At 40.8% G+C, this 15,889-nt stretch overlaps 1 protein-coding gene across 5 annotated transcripts in view; it reads left to right on the top strand.

Moving 5' to 3' along the window:
• Positions 1–11,420, top strand: part of POR (cytochrome p450 oxidoreductase) — a 158,718-nt gene extending 147,298 nt beyond the window's left edge. For all 5 annotated transcript variants that reach the window (XM_068264845.1, XM_068264842.1, XM_068264843.1 and 2 more), the window contains 4 exons: positions 1,648–1,915; positions 4,681–4,826; positions 5,098–5,183; positions 8,089–11,420. In XM_068264845.1, the coding sequence (XP_068120946.1) occupies positions 1,648–1,915; positions 4,681–4,826; positions 5,098–5,183; positions 8,089–8,233 (645 nt within the window). In that variant the 3' untranslated portion in view covers positions 8,234–11,420. The remainder of the gene's footprint in view (positions 1–1,647; positions 1,916–4,680; positions 4,827–5,097; positions 5,184–8,088) is intronic.
• Positions 11,421–15,889: the final 4,469 nt, after the last annotated feature.

Below are 15,889 nucleotides of genomic sequence, written 5' to 3'. Positions count from 1 at the left end.
GCAGTACTGGTCGGAGTCTTAAAGGCATACCCGTGAGAGGTGCTCGGAGTCCCTTTAAGTGCAGCCAATAACTCCTCCAGACCCCAAAGTGCAGCAATTATTCACTCCCCTTCCTGCATCCAAGTATTTTCCCCCTGCACCTTTACTTCTTAATTGTTGTGGCCAAGTTTTTCAGACCTGTGTTTTCTTGGCATTGCCTTTCCTCAAAGTGTCACTTACCACGAGGTAAATTGCTGCAAATGGGAATGCCACTGTTGGTACACACAACTTAGTGTGCTCAGTGCTGCCTGTGACTCGTGTATAAGTCGACCCCTATACTTTTAACAGATAGTTCCGTCACTTAAAGAGAATGTTAACCAACATTTAAAAAAAAGATACTTACCTATGGAGAGGGAAGGCTTTGGGCGCGTTAGAGCAGTGGTCCTCAAACTAAGGCCCGCGGGCCGAATGTGGCCCCCTGATGCTTTTTTACCGGCCCCCCACACACAAAATGTATTAATTATAGATTCTGTCAGCTACATCTTTAAATATTGGTGGTCCACATATAGAATAGCAGTGCTGGCTCCACCCATCCACATGGAAGCCAGAAAGCAGTAATTCGCTGGTTTCCAATCAAATTCCACATCAGGTGACACTGCTGTCCAATTGGACTGCAGGTTGTCACCTGGGTATGCTCTACTGTCTGGCCCACAAAGACTTCTACATCATTTTATGTATACTCTGGCTCCCCAGCAGTCTGAAGTATGTTGACCCGGCCCTCGACCTAAAACGTTTGGGGACCCCTGCGTTAGAGCCTTACCGTTCTTCTTAAGGTCCCGTTGTTCCAGGGCATTCATCGTCGGTAGCAGTATCCGACCAATCGGTTGAATACTGCTCTGTGCCGCTTTTGGAATCTTTGGGAGCATGAGTGTTCCCGAAGATGGGCGGCTTCGTACTGCGTCTGTGCTAGCGTGCGCGCTCACGCATGCACAGTATGGAGCCCGTCTGTCTTTGGGAGTAGTGGTTAGCGCTCTCGCCTTGCAACGGTGGGTCGCTGGTTCGAATCCCAGCCAGGTCAACATCTGCAAGGAGTTTGTATGTTCTCCCTGTGTCTGCGTGGGTTTCCTCTGGGCATTCCGGTTTCCTCCCACATCCCAAAAACATACAGATAAGTTAATTGGCTTCCCCCTAAACTGGCCCTAGACTACGATACATACACTACACAATACATACATAGACATAGGACTATGATGGGGATTAGATTGTGAGCCCCTCAGAGGGACAGTTAAGTGACAAGACAATATACTCTGTACAGCACTGCGGAAGATGTCGGCGCTATATAAATACTAAATAATAATAATCTCTTTGTTTTTCAATTGACATTGGCTTTAACTGTCTATCAGAGGGGTTTACAATCTTATCCATATAATAGTCATATGTGCATCATAGTCTAAGGCTAATCAACTTGTTTGTTTTTCTGTGATGTGGGAGATAACTGGAATTCCTGGAGGAAACCCGCGCAAACATAGGGAGAACATGAAAACTCCATGTAGATAGTGTCCTAGCCTAGGTTATAAACAGGAAAGTGAGAGTGTTGTCCACTAGACTAGACCACTGTGCTTGTAGGTACAGCATATCATAATTTATTTGTTTTGTCCTTTGCCACAGGTTCATGGCAATTCCATTCACATCTGTGCAGTACTTGTGGAGTACGAGACCAAGACTGGTCGAATAAATAAAGGAGTTGCCACCAACTGGCTTAAAAATAAGCAGCCAACTGATAATGGCCACAAATCAACAGTGCCTATGTATGTCCGCAAGTCACAGTTCAGACTGCCTTTCAAACCCAGCACGCCTGTCATCATGATTGGGCCTGGCACTGGCATTGCACCGTTCATGGGATTCATCCAAGAAAGAGAGTGGTTAAAGCAGCAAGGTAAGTTTATTTGAGAAAAGATAAAAAAATATATAGTATAATCAGTTTATTATCTGGCTGGCTGGGTTGGCAAAATGGTCTTCCTGTGTCAAAGGTGAATGCTGCTTGGCTGGCAGAACAGCAGTGTGTGTCAGCTGTCCAAACTCCTCTCCCTATAGCAGTCAATCACCCGTGTGTGGTAGTTTGGGTTGGGAGCCAACACCAGCTATTATTTCGCTGTGCATTTAGAGCTAATTGCCTAAACACACCCACCTTATAGATTTAACTCTCTGTGGCCACTGCTGTAAATTAGCAGGGTCCCACACCCTCCGCACTAGGTCTGTAAAGGAGTTACTGTGTATAAGAGAATGGTGACAAATGGTTTCCTATGGATGGCAGGGCAGGGTGATGGAAGGTAAAAAATGGATTTTAACCACTTTGTCCTCCTTGACGTATAAAAACGTCGAGGACATCCGCGCTCCCGCGGCTGATCGCGTGCGTGCATGCGCATTCCCGGCCGCAGATTTGGTAGCCCAGGAATCAATGTATCGGGCTATAGTGCCCGATCACTGATTCCTCTCCCCCGCTGAAAAAGCGACAGCTTCTCTCGGAAGCTACGCTTTTTCTGAAGCTACGTCCCTCTAAGCGTACATTGTACGCTTAGAGTGACGTAACATGTAAAACTCAAGATTGCCATCTTGTGGCCAAAAAGTAAAACTACAAGTAAAAGTAAAAAAACATTACAATACACAAATATTTCCCCAAATAAAACACTATTTATATCCCACCCTCCCAAAAATGCCCACATAAAATGTTTAATAAAAAAAACCAAAAACATTACTATAAAAAAAAAAAAAAACACAAATATTTACCTAAGGGTCTAAACTTTTTAAATATCTATGTAAAGGTGAAATATTTCTCATTTTTTTTATAAGCTTGTAAATAGTGATGGATGCAAAACGGAAAAAATGCTCTTTTATTTCCAAATAAAATATTGTCGCGATACATTGTAATAAGGACATAATTTAAATGGTGAAATAACCGTGACAAATGGGCAAATACAATACGTGGGTTTTAATTATCGAGGCATGTTATTTATTTATTTTTTTTCTTATTCTTACTGTTAAAATGCATTTACAGTAAGGTAGCTCTTAGCAAAATGTACCCCCCAAAGAAAGCCTAATTGGTGGCGGAAAAAACAAGATATAGATCAGTTCATTGTGATAAGTAGTGATAAAGTTATAGGCTAATGAATGGGAGGTGAACATTGCTCGGATGCATAAAGTGAAAACGACTGAGAGCTTAAGTGGTTAAGAACATTTTTTTTTTGGGGGGGGGGGGGGTGTAATTTCTTTATCACGCACTGAGCAGGTAGGAACTGGACAAGATCATACTCTCTTAAAGAGAAACTCTGACCAAGAATAGAACTTCATCCCAATCAGTAGCTGATACCACCTTTTACATGAGAAATCTATTCCTTTTCACAAACAGACCACCAGGGAGCGCTGTATGACTGATATTGTGGTGAAACCCCTCCCACAAGAAACTCTGAGGACCATGGTACTCCTGGCAGTTTCTTGTCTGTGAACCTTGTTGCATTGTGGGAAATAGCTGTTTACAGCTGTTTCCAACTGCCAAAAAAGCATGCAGCAGCTACATCACCTGCCAACAATAAAAATGTCACCATGTAATAAATGTCAGAATGTAAATCAGGGATTTAAAAGATTTTACAATGGGCAAACACTCACCAAATCATTTATACATAATTATTGTAAAAATGACGCACTTTTTTATTACATTATTTTCACTGGAGTTCCTCTTTAAGCTAATCTTTCAGCAGTAAAAGGAGACCAGCATGGCAGGTAATTGCCTTTGTGGGTAGGAGTGAGTACTGGTCACTGTTTACTTATTTTGGTGCATCGCTCACCGATTTGTTTGGGCACCACTGTAGGCTGTAGTGAGAATTAGGGCCATAGCAGCGCTGAGTGACTAATTCGGGCTGGAGCTGTAATTAGAAGAAAACGAGGTAATTTGTCCACTGACAATAGCCAATGCACAAATAACATAACCGCCCAACATGGCTCAGGTTTACCCAGGTCTGCGGGTCTCATGAAGTTTGTGATAGATCATTAATTTCTAGTTATGTCACACTGCACTCGTGGTTTATGGAGAACTGCTGCAACATGCTCAGCCTTGTGTATGCTGGTATCAGTGCAACTCCAATTCTCAAAGCATGCCTAGCAGCAACACCTAGTGGGCAAATAGATGCAATTACCAATGGAGTGTAAATAGCTGGGTAAAAGAAATGCTTATGCACTTGTCAGCAGCCAGTTTTATAAATGGATCCTTGGATCATGTGAGTGACATTTTGTATTGGAAATTTTTTTTCTTTTGGAATGGCTGCATCAACTATGAAGACCGTGTGGACAATGCTGTAGTACCTTATTAGTCTATATTAACATCAAAAAGATGGGATGTCGAAAACTAGGCCTTTGAGTTTAGTATTAAAATGCAACTGTCTTTTAACAAGGCTAATAGTCTGTTGTCACTTATAAAGCTTGTATTTATTTTTTCAGTTCTCTTATAAAGCTTGTATTTATTTTTTAGTTCTGTAACTATTTTGTTATTACTTGCTGTACAGTATTAATGAAACTATGCTATCATGCTGAATTTGACATCTGCTTGTAGTAAACTTGGATTAAAGCACTACTAAAGACTAGTAATCCGTCACCCTCTAGAGCATTACTTACTTACTAGTTTACCTGACCTATAATGTTCCTTCGCAGGAAAGGAAGTTGGAGAGACAGTTCTTTACTATGGTTGTCGACATGAACATGAAGATTATCTGTACAAAGAGGAGCTTAACAAGTTTTTCAAAGATGGTGTTCTTACTCAGTTGAATGTTGCATTCTCCCGAGATCAGAAAGAAAAGGTATGACTGGGGAGGAGGGGACTTGAGAAGAAATGTGAGTTAGACCAAATAATGTAAGGGTTTATGCTATAACTAGGTATTTTATAAACCGCTATATTAAAGGACATCCGAGGTGAAGATGGTATACACAGCTTTACTTACCTGGGGCTTTTTCCAACCCCTAGAAGTCTGTGTCCCTGCGCTGTGCTCCAGTAGTTTTCCCATAGTTTTCTGTGTGCATTTACCATGTCGCTCACAGGCATTAAGATATTCTCTGTGTGGCTTCATACAGGTCTATGTCCAGCATCTTCTGAAGAAAAACAAGGAACACGTCTGGAAGCTGGTACATGAGGAAAATGCTCACATCTATGTATGCGGGTGAGTAAATTCAATTGGACCAAGCTTCCCAAGATTATTCAAATATGTCAACAGATCTTGAACATGTAATTCTACATCCATTTTGAGAATTGTACAGTGAGCTTCATGTTCACTGTAAAACATGCAGAAGGGGGTTTATATTGACACCACTCTGCAAAGAATCTGCAGGAAATTTCACATGAACATCAGTTGCTTCTACTATATAAAGAATGCTTAATAGCAATGCATTTATAACCAATGTGAATAAGCAAATGAGATTACACAGCCGGGAGCTACTTTGAGGAGGAAAACTATTGAATGTATAAAACTACAAAGTAAAACTTAATGGGAATCTGATGTGAAAATAATATGGAGGCTGACATAGTTATTTAATACCAGTACCAGAACATAGTTATTTAATAGCAATACCAGTTGCCTGGCTGTCCTGCTGATCATCTGCCTCTAATACTTTTAACCATAGACCTCAAACAAGCATTCAGACAAAAATCTGCCGATTAGCTGCATGTTTGCTTCAGGTGTGCGATTAGTAACACTACTAACCAGAAAGATCACCGGGACTGCCCTCACACAACTGATATGGCACAAAGATTGGGTAGGGCACTGTGCTGAAACTGCTCACTTCAGGTATGGAAACAAGGTGCCTTTGCTATGTACTGATACTTACGTTTGTAAATGCTGACATTCTTTGAAGTGCCACACCACATTTGTAAAAGTCTATTGCACCTTTTATAGAAACCTTATTTAAAACCAATTTTTTTTTTTTTTTTTGAGGAGGTCTCAAATTGTACAGAACAACAAACTGCACTTGTATACAGAGCCTAAATGTAAACTGAGACATTTGAGAAAAACATAACATAGCAATTGTAAATACTAAAATTAAGATAAAGGAAAAGCCTAGGAAGCTAAAAATATCTGCTCACATGAAATCCAGTTGAATTAAATTCCAGTAAAGGGGCCCACACACTCAGCCGATCGCAAATCGATTGATCGCAAATCAATTGCCCGATCGAACGATTTGCGGCTGATTTCAATCGATCTGACATGATGGAAAATCTAGGTTGATCTGTTGAGATTGCTTATCATTTTGCATTGGACCTAATGGAAATCTGATGGCAAACAAATGCCGTCAGATCGATTTTCAATAGCTTTCATACTGAAATCTTTTGGAAATCTGTTCCTAGTAAAAAATGTTCCTAAACACATCAGATAGATCAGAGATCTATCTGATGATCTATCTGCTGCTAATCTAACGAGTGTATGGCTACCTTAAGACCCACACTGTAGATCTGATTCCTACCACCAGGCAGGAAATATAAATTGAAAAAAAAAATCATCGTTGCTGACCAGACACCCTCCTCTTTCACTCCTCCCCAAAACCCTCCCCCAAAAGGGTATCGGACAACCACATTGGGAACATGCTAAAAAGCTATAATCTAAAACAGCGGTTCCCAACCATAGGAGCCTAGCTCTGGTTTATCAGAGATGGGCAGCGGACCACAAGACCTAGGGGCCCCAAGCTTTTGAAAATCTATTTGGTTTTTCCATAATGGAAGAGAGAATCTGCTCAGATAAATATTTCTCCAGGATTCTCACCAGAAGAGTTTCTAGGTGGAGTGATTTCCACAAACCAGCTACAAGTGCTTTACTAGCTTTACAGATATGGCCCAATAGCTTATTCTGGTACATAGTGAGAGATGTAACTTATGAAATAATGCCGCCCAGGGGTCTGGGTCCACTGCCATTCCTAAGACTTCAGGGGCAAGTGAAAAGCAAATTTTCCAGAACTCATGAACTAAATAGCGCACAACCACCAACAATGTATATAATCGATAGAGACCACATCCTCTAAAACATAATTCTGAGGCAATAAGCCCCCATTTGTAAAGTTGCATAGGGGTTCCATACTGGCCAAAGCATATCTTATAACTTCTTTCCTTAGGAATGGATTTTAAGGATGACCAGGCCGTATTTTGGAACATAGATGGCTAATTGTCGTCCCAGGTTTGCTGGAGACCACTTTCCAGCTGCGTCCACTTTCGCAGGGGGTATACTCTGGGGAAATCTCTTATACCAGTGGTCCTCAAACTAAGGCCCGTGGGCTGAATGTGGCCCCCGGATGCTTTTTTACCAGCCCCCCACACACAATGTATTAATTATAGATGCGGTCAGCTACATCTTTAAATATTGGTTGTCCACATATATAGAATAGCAGTGCTGGCACCACCCAGCCACATGGAAGCCAGAAAGCAGTCATTCGCTGGTTTCCAATCAAATTCCACATCAGGTGACACTGCTGTCCAATTGGACTGCAGGTTGTCACCTGGGTATGCTTTACTGTCTGGCCCGCAAAGACTTCTACATCATTTTATGTATACTCTGGCCCCCCGGGCAGTCTGAAGTATGTTGACCTGGCCCTCGACCTAAAACGTTTGAGGACCCCTGTCTTATACAATAGAGATTAGACTGCTTCTAAATTCAGATTCAAGCATCGCCAACTGCTAGCCCTCTGTGCAAAGCCCTTCAGCGGTGTAGGTACCTAATGGTTTCTGATCTGGGAAGCTCATGCTTTATAGACTAATCATCCCAGGTGGCTCACATACCATCTATTAGAAAATCTTTCAAGTTGAAAATTCCCCTAGACCCCAAAACTGATAATTTTAGGGTGATTTTACACAACAGGAATATTTTAAAATGAACGGTCCACTAGTATTTATTATTACGTGAATCACAGCCCAAACCACTCCTGTATTTTGGAAACAGCATATTCTTCCTCCTTCACCTTTCTAGCTGTGAGGGAATGCCAGGCAACAGAGACTTGGACTTTTTTTGAATATGTGTGTCTCCGTTATACTTTTAAGAGTCTGTTAACATAAAATGAATGTACATATTTGCTGTCGTCCTACAGTGATGCCCGTTATATGGCTCGTGATGTACACACTGCTTTCTATGAAATCGTAGAGGAATACGGCAAAATGGATCGCGCTCAGGCGGTGGATTACATCAAGAAGCTAATGACCAAGGGCCGCTATTCTCAAGATGTCTGGAGTTAATCCAAGCCAAGCTTGCCGTAGCAGAGGACTGTTTAGAGGAGGCCTTCAGCTGCTGTTGGAATTTTACAAGAGCCAGTTTACAAACAGTCTCGCAGATAATACAGTTAGCACGAGTTCAGAAGAGCCACAGCTGCCTTTCTGTAGTACTGTTCTAAATGTAATCCCTTCACATTATGTTTTGAGTTGTACCCGTCAATACAGCAGCTTCTTCATCTGTAAACTTTTAATGGTCAGTGCGATAAAAAAAGGACTTTTATTATAGTAGCATTTTGTTTCAAGGATCAAGCATTATTCTTTTATCTTTTCCTCTGGAATAATGCTATCTCAGTTTCCGTATAGGACCAGAATCATGAAAACGATCGGCCTTTTCAGGACTAGAATATGACGGTAATGATTATCAGATTTCTATCATGTTGCCTTTTTGTTATGTTTTGGACTTTTGTCTAGAGATGAGATTTTGAGCTTTGATGAAAGTAATCTCCCTGCAGTATTGCGGTGGTTGGAGGCAGCTTCCCTTGGCATATTGTACAGTGCAGTCTACTAGTCTGTTTACTGAAGCCACGGGTTGCTGCCGGGTCATAGATTAGGTCTAGTAAGCTTGACTCTTAATCATTATGAAATCCTGTTTTTTGTGTGTTTTTAATGTGTAACAAATTTCTCACCCAACCACTTGGCTTTTTGTCTTACCGTTTTTTTACCTGCAAAATATTGTCCCTTTTAATGCAGATTCTATTGTAGTTCATTTACTTCACAGCTGCTCACCTTGTTGATGGTGAAGGGAAGTACTGAGTGTCTGAGGTGAAATGATATACGGATCAGTAAATAGAAATGTCACAGCCTGCTAGATGTTCACTATTGTTTTAAGTACATGGTGCAGACTTCATCACTATAACCTGAATTCTGTATTGCTACAGAGACTTATTTAAATATTGTGTACTAGCAGTGTGCTAGCAAAGTGCTCTCTTTGTCAATGGTGCTTTAGTACTTGCATAAGAAAAATTACGTTTCAATAGACTATGGCTGCTAAAGTGACAAAGAAAAGTGGTAAGATGAAAATGTGCAGTTTTAATGAGTAATAACTGTTTCTAGGGTTGTTTTGTCTGAACTCTCTGACTTCTCAGTTTGATCACCATAAGTGAGGCGGATGTTGCCTCCGCATTTGCCTTCCTCAAAGTGTATTGACTTCTCAACGTTTTGGTTATAGTTTTTCTCGTGTACTCTTTATTCGGTAGTAACAGAAAACCTCAGCCAAGGCAAAGAGCTGTAATTTCACAGCTTGCATACTGAATACATTGCATAGACAATTTGTTGCCACCAGTTAAGAGCCTGATGTATGGAAAGTATTTGTGCTCCTTGCCCCTAGCGACCACTTAAAATATCTAAAATCACTGTTTGAATTGGAAGAAACATTTCAGCAGAACTAGTTATTTATATATAGACTGAAGAAGGCTAATGCATAGACCACATACACCTTCACTTTCTAGGAGCAGATTCAAACGTCAGATACTTCACATGTGAATTTAATAACTTACAGACCACAACAAAAGACAACAGACGGCTGAAAAATCTTATGACACATCATGTATGTACATGTTTTTTTCCCTTGCTAGGCATGTTTTCACACAGGGTCACTTTAATACTCAGTGTCTCATCCACAATGACAGCAATACACATTGGCTGTTTGTTCTATGTGAGACTAATGGTTCTTAGTTGCAGAATGGTAGGACTTGTACATACAGACCCAGCACCTTATTTATTTAACAGTGCACTAATACACTCGGAAACTGAAAAGGATAATCAGCTGATTTTTCTGAGAATGGTCAGATTGGGGAAACAGTCCTGTCTGTAGTCTACGTCTTAGTCTTGTCGACACATTAAAGGGTTCAGTTGGGGCCGTCGCTGCCTAGAATCTGGCGTGTGTATGGCAGCCCTAAAGCATCATGAGCGATCCGGAATACCCGAGTGTCTTGGCTGCGCCCAGGCCGAGCCCATTTCCCTCTACGCATCCCTCCCACTTCCATAACAGAATGCGCCCCCGAACTGTCGCCCAAAGGGATCAAGTCCATATCCCTGCGGGAACCATAATTGTACAAGACCTGCTCAATAGACAGACAGATTGCTGCTTTTTCCCACAGATAAGGCCAGCAGCAGGGGAGTCTGCTGACACATTTGACCAGCATGACCGTTTGCTTTTATGCTACAGCTATTGTCCATAATACCGTAGTCCTGTTACCAGCAAAAGATTAAGCACCATCTCATGTATATTGGTTTCTTTAGGAGATGGATTAATGGGACTGCTTCACCAGAAACATTTCAGCGACCTTACTGTAATGCTGGGAATACACCATGAGATATTTTGGCAGATGATGGTTCAATAGATAATTTCCAACAGGTCCGATCTGACTTTCGATCGTTTTTCTGATTGATTTCTCGTAGAAGTGAATGGAAATTGGTAAGAAAATCGATCGGATAGTAAATCTGCTGAAAAATCTCATTGTATAGTCCCAGCATTAAGCTTGTGATTAATGAGATTTTTTTCCCATACAGCAACCATAGACTTTGGTAATTTGTCTTGGGTACAGTTCATAGAGTATATACAGAGTGATGTGGGACTGGTGAAATGACTGTGTGGTATGAAGCTGTTGTATTGTATGAGCATCGGAAGCCGGAGGTGCATGTGGGGAATCTGTAGTTCACGGTTCCGGTGGCAGGATAAGCTGGTGCATTGGGTTGAAATTCTTGATTCGTTTCAAAGCTAGAAATTGGAAAAAAGGAGCTGTTGTCTCTGGTCGTCCTTTAAACAGCAGCCAGCTACTATGAATTCCCTAGAAATATTGATGTTATGGCTGTAATACTATGTATGCCCAGATCATTATTCAGAGCTGCTGCTCATACTGGACTGGTGGACTTGTTTGTCTGAACACAACAAAGGCAAACCAAATCGGGTGCATTTGTTGTCAGTTACTAACTGCATCAAAGATAGACTCTGCCTTTCCAGCTGCATACATTGCATATGGTCTGTTAATGTCCTTGACTGATGTTTTTAACATTTCTTATTCCAAAATAAATTTAGATTTTAATAGTTGTATTCAGATTGGAATTTTATGACAATATTTACACATTGCAATGATTGTAAATAATTTTAAATGCGCATTAACCTTTGAAATAAAGTATAAATTTTCCATTCTTTCTGTGTCATTGGCAGTTATTTCTGCTTTCATGGAAAAGGTATCCAGCATGGTCATAAATATCTCCAGGGAATTTGGACTCCAACAAGCAGGGCTGTGAAGTCAGTATATAAATACTCCAATTCATCAGTTTGTGATACCTTCAAATCCAACTCTGACTCCCCTAGTTTTAATATAATAATTTCTGTATTGATTAAAAAAAACACAATACACAAAGCATTCCATCAGTGCCAAAGCTCAGCAGTTTTAAAGCTTTATGAAGATAGCGCATGGTTTTGGAAACAAATTAAAAAGCTACTGGCTAGGGAGCCTATTGGCCACTCAAGCCTGTCACTGCCAATAGGATACTGTTAGGATGGGTCTGAAATCTGTAGCTAAGCCTATGACACTGTGTAGTTTAACACATACAATTTTAAGATAAACTCATTAACTGCTAAAGTTTCAACAAAAGATTATAAGTGCATTTTTTATCAACATGCTAAAAAGTATAAAGTTATAGCATTAGCATATACAAAAATCAGAAACAACTTTACCAGTAATACAGTATCCCAGAGAGGAAAGGGGAGGCAAAGGGAAACTCCAAAGGGCCTGCCTATCTGATTCCCTAGTACATAAGTGGTGTGTAAAGTTATGCTCAAGTACAGCTTTTGGGTGGGAGAATATGTGGTGGGTGCAGACAGTCTGAATAACCATCAGGACCTGTGCAGTAATGAGCTGAACTGAGGAAACCTAACTATTGCTGACATTCAGATTTGTGCATTCTGGAGTCTGTTTTCCTCAGTTAGTATCTGCATTTAGAGGTGTTTTGGATCCTTTTTGACTAAAGCACAGAAACATATGGAAGATTTATAAAAATGGACACCATGAGAAACCCAGCTCTTTATTAGAATTTGAATTTAGCTCCTGAATCAATCCAAACATTGGAATCACAGCCTGGTATACACCTTCAATTTTGAATGGCCAATCACTGACCAATTTTACCACCTCCATGAGCGTTAGCCTACAGTTTGTTCATAGTATTTAACCACTTAAGCCCACAGGGTTGAATTTTTTTTGCATCTGAGCAACTTTCACCTCCCATTTGTTTGCCAATAACTTTATCACTACTCATCACAATGAATTGATCTATATCTTGTTTTTTCCACCACCAATTAGGCTTTCTGTGGGTGATACATTTTTCTGAGAATTAATTTATTCTAAATCCATTTTAACAGAAATATTAAGAAAGAAATGGAAAAAAATCATTATTTCTCAGGTTTTGGCCATTATAGTTTGAAATTAATACATGCTACCATAATTAAAACCCATGTACTTTATTTGCCAATTTGTTCCGCTTATTACACCATTTAAATTATGTCCCTATCACAATGTATGGCGCCGATATTTTATTTGGAAATAAAGGTGCATTTTTTTAATTTGCGTCCATCACTATTTACACGCCCATAATTTAATAAATTATATAGATATACTCCTTTGACATGTATATTTAAAAAGTTCAGACCCTTAGGTAACTTTTTTTTTTTTTTTTGTAAAAAATTTTTTTTTTTTTAATTCAAACTTTTGTTTGGGTGTTTTTTGTTGTGGGAGGTAAACAGGGGATTTTAAAAGTGTTAAAATGTATTTATTTAAATCAAAGTGTTTTTTTTTGTGTAGTATACTATTTGCACACAGTAGTACAGCGCTAGGGATCAATATTAGAATATGAAGTGGGGCGCGCTACATACAGTTACCAGTCCAGTACAAGATATATTTCCAACTGTAGCTTGCGCTCATTCCGTATAGCCAGGGGTCAACTTGCTCCTAAAGTATCTTTCCTTGACACGGGTACACGTCCAACAATAAAAAGAAACATAGAAACAAATAATAGTGCAGACTGCTGAAAAAAGGCAAACACCCTTTCTGGTGTGGATATACTGCAAGTACACGCTATATGTGAGGGTAAGGGGGCGGGGACCACCACCAACCACCTAACACAGGCTCTCCCCTCCGTTCCACTATCCACCCCGCTCACCGTCAAGCTATTGTATGGGTGTCGGGTTGGAGTACTCAGCCAGATAGTTAGATCTTCTTATTCACAAAACACGTGCCCCCTCGCTATCCATCTCCTTTATGCAGCCTCAGAGTAAACACAAATATTGCCCATGTGTAAAATCTTAACAATTTAATATAAAGACTAAAAGTATTATGCGTACATCAAACAATCTTGTTTAAAAGCATGTCACAAGCATACTACCGATCTCCCCTCCAGGGCCACGGCTCAGCTCGTCCAAAGTATCTCCCAGCGCGTCTAGCGTCTCCCACGCTCTTTGTCCTCCTCGCTGCTCAAAGCCACGCCCTACCGGTTTCGTCACTAGTGTGACTCATCAGGGGCTGATTGAGCATGCGTAAGAGGAACCATTATGTACCCGCACCTTCCTAAGGGCGGAAGTGCGCATCCGGACCACAGCCCACATGCACTTCCGCCCTCACATTGGACCCGCTGGCTTGCTGCTAACCGATGCCGCGTCATAGCGCACGCCAGTACACGTACTTTATCACCAGATCCGCCTCCCCCCTAATTGTCCTCCACTATGCCGCCCCTATTTCCCATAGCAACGCTACAAAACCGCCTCCCCAAAGCGGATCCGCAGCGCAGCTACCTACCATTAACCGTTCCAGCCGCATCCTATATCTGGGTGGGCGATCGGTTTACATCAATACCTGACCTAGGGTCCATTGCCACTCTATTACACATAAGCTGACCTAACCCTAACATAATTGTACTACTTATAATAGGTTTTCTCCTACAGCATAACGTTTAGTGATACACATTCCCACACCATTAATAATCTGCTTAATTGCATCTGCTTAAAAAGACTTCTGCTACACGTAACCTTTACACAAATGTCTGCCAAATGTACATATATGCATAAAGGTGTCTATATGAGTATAGCTAATTGCACATTCCTCATATATGTTGATCAATCTTCTATAAGTACCTTGTGTGTTCCTTACTTCTCCTTTCCCAATGCCATATTGTTTCACATATTATTCAGCATTCCCGCTGTGCGTTTAGTGCTATAGTCTCTTACAATTCATGGGACCATCTAGTCTGCACTATCACAACTCCCCCAAACCACAATCAATCTCCATCTTTCCCCAAGAGTTTCTTCCCATCAGGGTAGGTTATCAGGTTACTTAGTTTTGTACAGAGGTATCAGATCTTATCCCTCACATAATCTAGTCTGTCTGTCATTAGACATTCCTTCCATAGGCTTAGACCTATAGTCGTTGCTCAATCAATAGTCAGGTATATTCACTCCCTGACATATGCAAAGGTTTTTAATCGTTCGTAAGGAAACAGTTTATGTCCAACTCAATGTTTAATCCCTCCGGGTGCATTATTTTTAATGTATAGATCCATTTAGTTTCAGTTTGACAAAGTTTACGCAATTTGTGGCATCCTCTCCACCCTGGTTGTATTTTCTCGATTGCACACGCCTTCAGTTGCCTCGGGTTGCAGCCGTGCGCAGTTCTAAAGTGTTTGGGCACACTTTGGTTTTCGTATCCTTTTGAGATTTTATAAATGTGTTCCCCTACCCTTTCCTGTAGGGTTCGGGTAGTTCTTCCCACGTATCTGTATCCACAACTACACCACAGTAGATATACCACATGATTGCTCCTACATGTAATCAATTGTTCAATCTTGTATTCTTTTACGTTATCCTCTGCCGTAAATGTATTTGTTTTAATCATGATTCCCATTTTACAAGCTTTACAATCCCTACAAGGGAAGAAACCTTTCATCCCCCTACTTAGGTTTCCTTTACCATTTGGGGGGTCCACACAGCTCGGGACCAACCTGTCCCTTAAGTTCGGTGCCCTCCGATATATGAATTTTGGGCGCTCGGGTAATACTCGTTTTAGCTGTGTGTCACTCAGCAATAGTGACCAGTTTTTCTTAATATTTTTTTCCACAGCCCTATGCTGCTTTGAAAAGTCACTAATAAAAGCCAGCTGGAAGCTTCCTTACATTTCTCCTGAGATTTTGTTTTCCAGGATAGGTTGTCTATCCATCTCTCCTATCATTTTTGCCATGTCATGTATAGTTTCTTCCCTGTATCCTTTCTCAATAAATTTCTTGCCCAGGATAGAGGCCTGTTGTTGATAATCAGCCACTGACGTGCAGTTCCGTCTTACCCTGGTAAATTGTCCTTTTGGCACCCCTTTAATCCAGTTTGGATGGTGGCAACTGGAAGTGGGTATAAAGCCATTTCTGTCAGGTTTTTTTTAAAAAAACATTTCATCGCTAATTTATTATTAACCTTCATAATATCTAGATCCAAGAAGTGTATGTTACAGGGGTCTGCCTCTAGCGTGAGTTTGATGTTGGGGGCTATCTGATCAATTTCTTGCATAAAGCTCTCAAGTGACCCGGCATCCCCCCGCCATAGGAACACCAGGTCATCTATATATCGCCTCCAAAGGG

This window comes from Hyperolius riggenbachi, unplaced genomic scaffold, assembly GCF_040937935.1.
Source record: "Hyperolius riggenbachi isolate aHypRig1 unplaced genomic scaffold, aHypRig1.pri scaffold_181, whole genome shotgun sequence".
NCBI classification, from domain to species: domain Eukaryota; kingdom Metazoa; phylum Chordata; class Amphibia; order Anura; family Hyperoliidae; genus Hyperolius; species Hyperolius riggenbachi.
Note: the sequence above shows the minus strand (reverse complement) of the source record. Positions and strands in the feature narration are given on the sequence as shown.